The 10,429-nt window shown below is 55.4% G+C and overlaps 4 protein-coding genes across 4 annotated transcripts; 2 read left to right on the top strand and 2 right to left on the bottom strand.

Moving 5' to 3' along the window:
• Positions 1 to 159: 159 nt before the first annotated feature.
• Positions 160 to 3,092, bottom strand: VTN49DRAFT_2102 (uncharacterized protein; the record flags this gene model as incomplete). The annotated part of the gene is made up of 2 exons (XM_069409791.1): positions 160 to 2,799; positions 2,850 to 3,092. 2 exons carry the CDS (start codon positions 3,090 to 3,092, stop codon positions 160 to 162), a joined length of 2,883 nt encoding a protein of 960 aa, XP_069269859.1.
• Positions 3,093 to 3,553: 461 nt separating this feature from the next.
• VTN49DRAFT_2101 (uncharacterized protein) lies at positions 3,554 to 6,318 on the top strand (the record flags this gene model as incomplete). The annotated part of the gene is made up of 3 exons (XM_069409790.1): positions 3,554 to 3,624; positions 3,678 to 4,248; positions 4,306 to 6,318. 3 exons carry the CDS (start codon positions 3,554 to 3,556, stop codon positions 6,316 to 6,318), a joined length of 2,655 nt encoding a protein of 884 aa, XP_069269858.1.
• Positions 6,319 to 7,365: 1,047 nt separating this feature from the next.
• On the top strand, positions 7,366 to 8,699 carry VTN49DRAFT_2100 (uncharacterized protein; the record flags this gene model as incomplete). The annotated part of the gene is made up of 2 exons (XM_069409789.1): positions 7,366 to 7,638; positions 7,701 to 8,699. 2 exons carry the CDS (start codon positions 7,366 to 7,368, stop codon positions 8,697 to 8,699), a joined length of 1,272 nt encoding a protein of 423 aa, XP_069269857.1.
• A 260-nt stretch (positions 8,700 to 8,959) lies between these two features.
• Positions 8,960 to 9,898, bottom strand: VTN49DRAFT_2099 (uncharacterized protein; the record flags this gene model as incomplete). Its single annotated transcript, XM_069409786.1, has 1 exon — positions 8,960 to 9,898. The coding sequence occupies one exon, from the start codon at positions 9,896 to 9,898 to the stop codon at positions 8,960 to 8,962; it is 939 nt and encodes a 312-aa protein (XP_069269856.1).
• Between the last annotated feature and the right edge of the window lie 531 nt (positions 9,899 to 10,429).

Here is a 10,429-nt window from a genome sequence, read left to right as displayed (position 1 = left end):
GATCTTTATTATTCGTTCGTTTTGATTTCGTTTCGTAAATAAATAACAACATACTGTTCATTAAATCATACAGCATGACTATGTACAAAAAGGAAGCATCATTCCAATCATCATAACGGAGTAGTAAAAAAAAAAGAAAAAAAAAAAAAAAAAGAACATCTAACCAAGGATCTCAACAAGTACATTCCCCAACGTACTCACCACCCACACGGCAACCAACCCAGTGCCGACCTTGCGATCCATCTTCCACGCATTCAGCGGGACGATCACGAGGAGACTCACCAGGATAATCAAGAGAGTTGCACCACTGATCGCCAGGGTTTTCGACACGGGGATGTGATACGCTCCCGTCGTCCCATCGGGGGATTTATGATGGTGGAGAGTCATGTACAAGCCTCCGAGGCCAATGCCCAAGAGGATATTCAACATCGGCCCTCCAAAGCATGCGCTGAGTGCCATGACGGGGTAGCCCAGACGAGCGATTGTGCTATTCGCGACGAGATCGCTGAGGGAGTTGCCCACGGCGAAGACGGTGAGGCCGAGTAATCCGTCGCTGATGTTGAGGATCACACCAAGGGTTTTTAGCACCGAGACGACTTCGTCGGCGATGGTGGCGATCCAGCTGATGCCGACGGCGAAGCCGAGAAGGGCGAGTAAAGGGCAGAGGGGACGGGGTGGGGATTTCTTCTTCTTGGTTGGGGAGGAGGACGTGCAGCGGCGTCGGCGGAGGGTGAAGGAAAGGGCGGTAGCGGCGAGGGAGGAGAGGGCGAGGCTGCAGAGCATGGGGATGGTAAGGTTGGAGGCGCGCCGGGTCTCGTCGACGTTGAGCCAGGTGATGAGGATGATGAAGAGGGGCGCGGTGAAGAGTTGAGTGATGACAAGCCATTGGTGCCATTCGCGCGGGGTGGATGATGAGGAGGAGGTGAATGAGTCTTCGGTTGGGATAGCCACCATGGCGGGGAGTTCGGAGTCGGCTCGTGCTCGGAGGTCGTCCTTTGTGGCTGCGAGCGACTTGCGCGGATCCTGGTTGTCGTCGTGCGGACGGAGCTCTGGCGAGTCGTCCGGTAGTCGGACCCGCGGAGGGCGGACCGTCGAGCCGTTTCCTTCCTCAGGGCCCGCTGCTACTGTCACTGTTGGCACACCGTCCGTCTCGGCCGCGTTCTCCGGTCGATCCGGCTCCACCACTGGGATCGTCAAGGTTAGGATGAGTACGCTCGGCGCCGCGACCACCGCCAGGAACTTATCCCACAGGCTTTTGGAGCTCCAGCCATCCAGCGTCGGGAACAGTGTTGAGACCAGTTGTGATGCTGTAGGCAGAGAGCTCCCGCCCATCCACTTGAGAACTACGCTCGGCTCCTCTGTGTAATCTGCCGACCTGCTCGTCGCCGCTGACGGCGAGCTTGGTGTCGGAAATGTAGGCGCTTCGGCAGCATCTGAAAACGCCGGGAACGGCGACATTGAACCGCTTGTCTCTGACTGGGGAGACCCAGGGCTATGGGACTTTGGCGAGAGGCCCCCTCCAGCAACCCCCGGCGACGGTTCACGCGGAGAACCCTGATAGTTCGGCATCCGGAACGTCTCCGTCGGTATGGTTAAATGTGTAGGCGACTGTCGGCCAGATGGGCCAGAAGCAGATGGTCTTCCCCGAGACGCATCCTGGCTACCACTATCGACACGGATTTCCGGACCGACTGGTCCATTCAGAGACACCGATCGCCGCCGGCTTTCCTGTTCGCTGGCAGCAGATGATCCTGCCTCGGGTCCCGGATGTGATCGAACAGAAATGTTGTCCGAATACTGCGACGACGGGTGAGCTTGGACAGAATACCGTCGCAAATCGATCAGATCGTGGATATTCTTCGACTTTTGCAATGACGACAGAACGGAACGGAATTCGAGCGCGCCAACCAGGCTCGGTCGGATGGGGTTTATCGTCCCTCGCCGAGACATTGTCGAGCGCGTCAGATGCATATTCTCTCGGATTTCCGCCAGGTACCGATCACGCGTCTCGTCATCTTCATCGTCCTTCCACGCCGGAATGGCAGCCCTCTCCAGGGCCGCAAAATCTGGGCCCGTCGATTCCGCCAGTAGTCTTGCAGTTTCCCCAGCCACCGGGTCATCGTCCTCGGGCGGCTCCTGCAGGTCCAGCTCCTGGCCCTGCGGAATGTGAAACTGAGCCCGCGCGGCCAGCTCGCTTTCTAGTCGCCGTCGCTGGCGGGTAAGATACCAGTGCCACGACACCACCATCACGACGTAGAAGAAATACAGCGCGATCATCGTCATGCACTCCCACGGATGCAGCTTGCCGTCGGCCAATCCCACCATCACAAAGGATGCCGCTATGATGAAGTAGCCAACATCGCGGACAAAGCTGCGTCGAGCCACACGGAACGGTCGCACCAGAGCCATGGATCCCGCCACGACTGCTGTAATGAAACACGCCGCTCCGATGAGCTCACCAACTGCCAAACTTCCGCTGTTCGATCCCATCGCCGCGAACGTCGAGAACACATCCGGACTGCCATTCCCGAAAGCCAGAAACGTCACGCCGGCCAAGCTCTCACTCATCCCAAGTATGGCTGCAAGAGTGCTCAGATTGATGCAGAGAAAATCACTGGCTGCAATTCCGATAGTGCTGAATAGGAACGCCAGCCAGAGAGCCAGTATGATGAACGCGACCGGCCGGGCATGGCTAAGACGGCAGTAATATAGTTCGAGATAAGGGAATAGGCCCTCTTCATCAGGGCAGTTGCTCTTTACAAAGGCACATTGATCGGGCGCGTGCCGGACAGATCGACACTACGTATGTGAGAATGGGCGGTGAAAACCAGTCGTGTCATCAAGCTTACACTCTGTTCTTCGCGTCGCTGAATCGTCACATCGAGCAATCCGGCATCGTCCACCAGTAGGGCTCGTCGGTCCAGCCTGGTCCATGAGGACTCAGACCCTTCTGTTTGCGCCCTCACCCAGCTGACAACTGCAAGCAAGGAAATAGCAGCGCATGTCAGGAGAAAGGCCCGTGGGTGAAATGATCTACCGTTTCTCAGGCGTACCGAGACCGGCGGTAGAGGAGAAACTTTGGAACCATGCATCACGGCATCATGAGCGTTCTTCAGGACAACAGACAAGCCGTATCGGCACCAGATTGGAATGCAGGTATGAACAGTTGTAGAGCGTCGATCAGCATGCAGACTGCTATGATATTAGTGAAATACTACGCAAAATAACTCCGCATCAATCAATCGGAGTTTTGATCAGTGACCAAGGCGGTGCAACCGTCGATAGCTCAGGAGCAGACTTGGCGCCAAGAAACGTGTCATCATTGTGGCGGTGCAATGATCACGTGAATTGTGGCTTCTGCGGCGTTCCCGCCTCTACCCCTGCCGAATGTTTGTTTTGTTGATACGGTTCCGCATTTGTGCCGGTTGGGCGAACCCGGACTCAACGCATCGACGACGCCCGTCAAATCGGCATCAGCCCGTGGATTCATCATTCATGTGCTGATATCGAGTGCATTTATATCGAAAAGCGACAATTTCTGACCGCCGCCGGCATGCCGCGAGTCACCAAACCACGCCGCTCAAACGGCGGCGTGTCGACGCCGCAGAAGAACTCTCCCATCAAGTAAGGCAGGCGCGATGCAGAGAGGAGCTGTGGCTGACGCCTTCCTTTCCCAGGATCCCGCTCAACGATGACTCGGAGGAGAGGGCGGAGCGGCTTCAGGTCCGTCAGGCGGAACACGACCGCCAGATGAACCAGATCAAGGCTGCTGTCAAGACCCCGCTGCCTCCGCGCAGGACTCACGATCGCGCCGGCAGCCAGAGTCCCTCGACACCCCGAGCCTCGCTGCGCGGAAGGGAGAGCGACGTCGACGGCCGCGGCCGCGGTGCCACCCCGAAGCGAGTGCCCATTCTCGCCAATTTTGAGGAGTGGATGAAGATGGCGACAGATAATAAGATCAATGCGAGCAATTCGTGGAATTTTGCTTTGATCGACTACTTCCATGATATGTCACTGCTCCGGGAGGGCGACGGAGTCAACTTTCAGAAAGCTAGCTGCACCCTTGACGGGTGTGTCAAGATCTACACGAGTAGAGTCGACAGCGTTGCAACGGAGACTGGGAAACTTTTGAGCGGTCTAGCGGAGAGCCGGGACCGCAGCAGACAGCAGGAAGCGGAGGAAGGCGGGGAGGGAGATGAGGACGAAGAAGAGGGAGAGGATGGAGAGCGGAGAAAGGCCAAGAAGAAGGTAAGCAGAGGCTTCTTGAGATTTCGCTGCAATTAGACATAAATTGACAATGTGTAGTCTCAACGATCGCACGAGGCAACTCTCGTACCGTCTTTTGCATCGCTCCAGCTGAAGAAATTGGAGCTCGAATTCGCAGTCGACCCGTTGTTCAAGAAGATGTCGGCGGACTTTGACGAGGGCGGCGCCAAGGGTTTGCTCTTGAACCACCTATCCATCGACAGCGAGGGCCGGATCGTGTTCGACAGCAGCGATGACGTGGATGAGACCACGACCGGGCCAGAGCCCATGGATGTTGATGGGTCACAACGGGGTAGTGCCGAGCCAGAAGAAACCCACCAGCAAACCGAGCAGCCTCCAAAACAGACAGAGGACGAGTCCATGGAGATCGACCTCGGCCCACTTGCGGCCAAGTTCTTCCCCGATTTGGACCGGCTTGACGAACAAGATGTCTGTCCATCTCTGAAGAACTTTGACCTGGGAGACCCTAGCGGATCGCTGGACATTCCACTGCTGAGGGCTCCCGAGGATTGGCGTCAGGACAAGCCCAACGATAATGCCGACAATGCTGGTCGAATGCGCGATGCATCAGGGATCATGCTTGATGATGACAATGCTGTCGGCTTTGACGACGATGATGCGACATTTGCCGGTTTCGACATTGGAGAGAATGCCGGCTTTGGCGAAGGCGGTGAAGCCTGGGCTCGGGAGGCCGCGCTGGAGCCGATGCTGAAAGTCCACAGGATGGACATTGACGCAGAAGAGCAGGATGGTGAAGGCGAGTTCGACAACAACGACGCCTACGCAGTGTCCCTATCTCATCAGCCCGCAAACCGCGAGCACGAAACCATTCTGAGCTACTTTGATAATGCTCTACAGAAGAATTGGGCTGGTCCCGAGCACTGGCGCATTCGCAGGATCAAGGAGAACAATGCAGCTAGCTCGTCTCAGGCGGCACCCAAGCAACGGAAGGAGAAGGAACCCTTCGAAATCAACTTTACGTTGCCACTGGACGCGACTATGGCTGAGCAAATCTACACGCAGGCCAGTTCGAATTCAACCATCTCGTTGCCCAAAACACAATGGAAGACCAAGGGTCGCAATTTGCTCCCTGATGACAAGCACTTCAATTCACAACAACTATTGCGTCTATTCCTCAAGCCTCGGGCTCGCATGGGCTCCAAGAAGGTTGTCGGTTTCCGTAAAACCACCGCCCGGGAATCCCGGCAGATGCCTGCGGCAGGTGAAATGGACGAAAACTTCTGGGCCAACCACAAGCAGGAAGAGGAGGCTTCTGGTGAGGAAGAGAAGCCTGGCCAGGGCACGTATGATGCCAACTTCTTCGCGGATGACGATGGCCTGGCATTCCCTAACGGTCTGCCCATTGGCGACGATGACGATGATAACCTGCCATTTGCCGATGCTCGGGAGATGCTCACGCCGCCTCGGGATCGAACAGAGCCGCCTGGCGCGTCGGCGACGGATGGTACAGGACCAGGCGGGTTGGCGTCGTTGCTCAACATGGTGGGTGCTACCCCGGCCACTGCTCTGCAAGGCGGTGGTGGCTTCGGTACGCAGCTCGTGACGCACGCCGGTCGCCGGATCCGGCCCGAGTACGTGAACTACGCACGTGTGGCCAAGAAGGTAGACGTACGACGTCTCAAGGAGGAGATGTGGAAAGGTATGGGCGAGGGGCTCACTGCGTCCGATATTAACTCGGCATCTCCCTCGGCGGCCATTACAACGATTCCGGAGGAGTCGGATGAAGATGATGGGCCGCCGACGCCGACGCCGAAGGGTCGGCCACTGCCGACGGAAGAAGAACCCCCCACGCCGGTGGAGAAGGACACGCGGCTACGATTTACGACGGTGATGAACTCGCTCAAGAAGGTATATCCGGAGGAGGCGCTCCGGGATATCAGCACGTCATACGGGTTCATCTGCCTCTTGCATCTGGCCAACGAGAAGGGCTTGGTGCTGCAGGGGGGTGATCCATTTGGAGATGGCGATGACTTGGAGGAGATTTACATTTCTAAGGACGTCGGGGCAGTAGTAGAGGAAGGGGCGGCGTAGAGTGGTCTGGACTGCGGCGTTGGCGGCATGTTCACAATGTTCATGTTCACACATGGGTGGGAGTGACGGTTTCTTTGGCTGTACAGTACGGAGTTCGGTTGTTCGAGCAATTTCAGTTTATCATACTCGGTAGGCTTAGACCCTTGCTCCTTGGGAGTCTTGGACACATTAATGGAGTGTTGACGTTATCTTCTCTCTTGAATATGCCGAATGAAACACTGGAGGAGCAATCTTGGAATTGAACGCGGGGCTTGAAACGCAGCCCTTAGCTCTAATTGGGCCAGGAAAGGTGGAGTTGCGCGCCATAGCGTTTACCCTCATTGGTTAGCTTGATGAACTCAATTCCGGTCTATGTTATATGATTGGTCTAGAATGTGATGACCAGTTGGCCATGCAGTGAAGAAAGAGCAATGGAGTCCGAAAAGGCTATTCTTGGATTCGATTGGCTGACGGAGGCCGATCAACAGGCTTGTCTTTTCGGGGTGTTCCCAAACCACCACATTCAACAGCCAATCAGATTGGGTGTTCTAGAATAACGGATAAACAGCTGGAAGCGCAACTGACCAATCAGCGCCTATAGTAATACACCACCGCCGGCCTTGGCTCGGCGCTTCTACAGAGCAACGCATTCGACCAAAGAGAGCTGCCCAGCATGGCCGGGCGCTTGTGGTTGGGAGGGGGTGGGAAAATGTGATGATTGGGATGGACTGGTTGGAGTAGATAATACTTTTCTATCGGGCTTTTCTGCTCGTCTCCCTTGTGTTGGATTTCTTCCCCTGTGCAGAGCAGTACAGTCCCTTCGTTCAACGTTGCTGGACAGGAATTCCGTCCATGTCGAGGTGTTGACGTTTAGAGCGTGCGCTGCGCCGGTCTCGCAGTTGATTTTTGAATCAGGCACCCTAATTTATATCATTATTCGTACAAAGTTTTGTACGGAGAAGAGCGAGTTCGAGAGCGGGTTCTCTCGAGTCATTACATTATCAACTGGAGATTGGAAGCAATCGGATCAAGGAAGAAATAAGGACTTCCAGCAGACGAACGCACAAAATGTCAACATCAAACACGAACAATCCCTTCCAAGACCCGTCGGCAGAACCCCGCCAACCGCATGTGTCCGACGTGGGATTTGGGTACGTTGCGGACAACGACCCGGCCAACCATGCATCTCTGCCACCGCAGACACCGAAGTCGCCGTTGAAGAGCGCCCTCAAGTCACCGGGGACGGCACGGACGCTGAATCCGCTCAGCCCGACGTTTCGAGAAGAGTTGGAGCTGGAGAAGCAAGAGCGGAAGGCAGAAAAGGAGAATGAGCGGGATTTGGTAAATACTTTGATCATTTCATCATCTTTATGGGGATGGTTATGCTGATGATTTTATAATAGAAAATCAAAATCCGCGTTCGCGCTGCGAAAATCCTCCTCCGCGGTGTCAACTTCAGCTGCAGTCTGATCGTCCTGTCGTTGATCGCGGCCAGTCTGGCCATCTTCAACGCAACTAAGGACCTAGCGGCTCGCAACAACCGACCGGCATGGGCAATTGGAACGCCGTTGTGGCCCCAGTATCTGATGCTGGCGCTGGCGAGTTTCTCGGTGGTGGCAGCCGTTGCAGTGTTCTGGGGCTACTGCAAGGGCGGACATCGCCGGGCGGAGAAGCTTGGAGTGTATTACTCAGTGCTCTCCGTCTGCTTCTTCTCCTTCACGCTCATCCTGTGGGTTGTCGCCGCGGCGCTGTTCCAGAATTCCAAGACGAGCAACAATGGTCAGGACCTGTGGAGTTGGTCGTGCACCAAGAACCTGCGAGCGGAGTACTTTGCCGACTCGGTTGACTATCAGCTCGTCTGCCGCATGCAGGACTGGGTGTTGATCTGCTCCATCATCGAGATCGTCGTTGAGGTCTTTGTGATTCTGATCTACGCCGTCGTCTTCTACCGTTTCTACACCAAGAACCGTCTGCGCAAGACCATGAATCTGCGCGACAAGGCTCGGAACGATCTCTACCTCGCCCAACTGCGTGCTACCCAGTCCGCGCCCAATACCCCGGGTTTCATCCCACCAAAGTCCCCGTATATCAACGGTGCTGCTACCCCAACAACCACCGTTACGCAATACGCTTCTCCGACCCAGACCACCGCCAAGCCATTCCAGCTGCAGCCTCCGCCAGCCCGAGCTCAGCAGCGAGCTACCGAGCACTCATCATCCCCCACACAGCAACAACAGCAACAGTCCCAGCCGCCGCAGTCGCCTGCTTCACCACCGCCCGCGCATGTCGCCGAGAACGTCAACGAGCATGTCGGTGCGGCTCCTGGTGAGCAAACTTTTGAGGCTGTTCCGATTCCGGGCGCTTACACGAGTCCGACTACCGCGACGGATCCGAGCCGATGATCCTTGGGTGATTCTGGGTGCACGCTGGTCAAGTACGGTTTAGAAATGTCTGTTGGATGATAATGCATGGCTGGGCTGTTGTATTATTCTGGGTTGGGAATTGCATGGCGTTGGTTTTGTTTTTGATATCCCCATCATGACGATAATCTTGATAGTTCTTTTTTCCCATTATTAGTTACCCCCTCGCTCGTTGATTTGGTATCATGTGTTCAATGCAACACTTCCGATTTAATACAAAAAAAAAAAAAAAAATAGGTTACTCAAAAAAACCGAGGAAGAGGTCCCAGCCCTGCGATTCCTGCAGACATGTGAATGATAATGGAGTCCTCATCCGAGTCCGAAAACGGATCCCCCCATTCCGGATACGAGAGCACTTGGTCCATGACCCAATCGGCATGCTCGCGCCAGTCGAGCTTGTCGAGGTTCTCCAAGCGGTTCTCGCTGAGTTTCTTGTACTTGTCCTCGCGGGCCTTCCACGCGGATGGTGCCATCATTGCACGTTCCAGATCCTTGCACGCCTGACGCGTCTGCTTCGGATGGAAGTACCCTGTCAACAGATCGACACGGGCGTCGAGGAGGTTACGGAAGCAGTGGAACGGGCGCGCCCAGGGCTCCGACAGAGTGAGCTGGATGGGCCAGTCGCCGAGGCGCAGGTCAATGTGCACTGTCCGTAACGATGGCAGGGACTCGGACAGTCGCCGGCACGTCTCGAGCCAGCGGGAATCTGCTCGGCGCTTCCACGCACGATGCTCGGGTGACTTGGGCTCGTAATACGTTGTGTGGTAGAGCTCAATGTGCCGGATGGCGCATTGCGCGTCCCGGTTGATCCGGTTCAGGAACATATGCACGGTCTGTGGCGAGCGGAAGACAAAGTACGTGTTGGCGTACACGGGCAGCAGCATCTCCTCGTAGAACCTGCGGCAGGTAAGTGCAAGCTGCACGGGTGGCGTGGCCGAGTAACGGCTGTCGAAGCCTTCCCCGAACCGCAGGTTGAGCTTGTTGTGGCAGAGCCGGTACGAGTGCGGCTGCTTGCGTCCCGGTCGTGGATGGTGCTTGGCCCGGATAACTTCTACTCGGTAGTCATCCAGCAGGTATTCGTAGATTTGGGTGCGGATCTCTCCAGGCAGCTTGAGCAGAAGGCCCTTTTTCTGAGACGGCTTCGGCACAAAAGTTTTCTTTTGAGATGTTTTTTTCGCCATGATGTTTGCATGCGTCTGGTCACAATTAGCAGCGATTCGATGGTTCTTGTGTACTGTGGAAGCAGCACTAACGCCTTTTGTTTGTGGCTCGAAATCTGTTTGCAATTCCACAAAAGGACTGTATTCGCGCTCATGTAAAATGTTCACGGCCTGATTCCCAGAGCTTCTCTGATGTCCGCGGACCCCAATTCCCAAACATAGTACCGGCACCGTGCTAAACGAAGGGATGTGCTTCTGAGGGGGGGGGGAAGTGATAGATCAATTATCAGTCAGGGTTATAGGGTTATCAGCGAGTAAGCGGTGGCCGCGTTGGACGATCTACTGTTGGAATGTTTGGACAGCAGCAGAACTAGCTGCACAACTACATGCTCCGTACAAGTACTAGCATGCCAATTCCTCAGCTCTCAACACTTAAACGGCATTCTGGAGCTGTTGTTAGCTGATCAAATCCCCCCGCACTCAGAATGGACTCTTTAACCAAGAAGAGCAAGGCGGATTACATAATAAAGCTTAGTCAATAGTAACGTAATT

Source organism: Thermomyces lanuginosus (genome assembly GCF_041956635.1).
Source record: "Thermomyces lanuginosus strain ATCC 200065 unplaced genomic scaffold VTN49scaffold_24, whole genome shotgun sequence".
In the NCBI taxonomy this organism is placed as follows: domain Eukaryota; kingdom Fungi; phylum Ascomycota; class Eurotiomycetes; order Eurotiales; family Trichocomaceae; genus Thermomyces; species Thermomyces lanuginosus.
The sequence above is the reverse complement of the archived record's forward strand: the minus strand, read 5'-3'. Positions and strand labels throughout refer to the sequence as shown.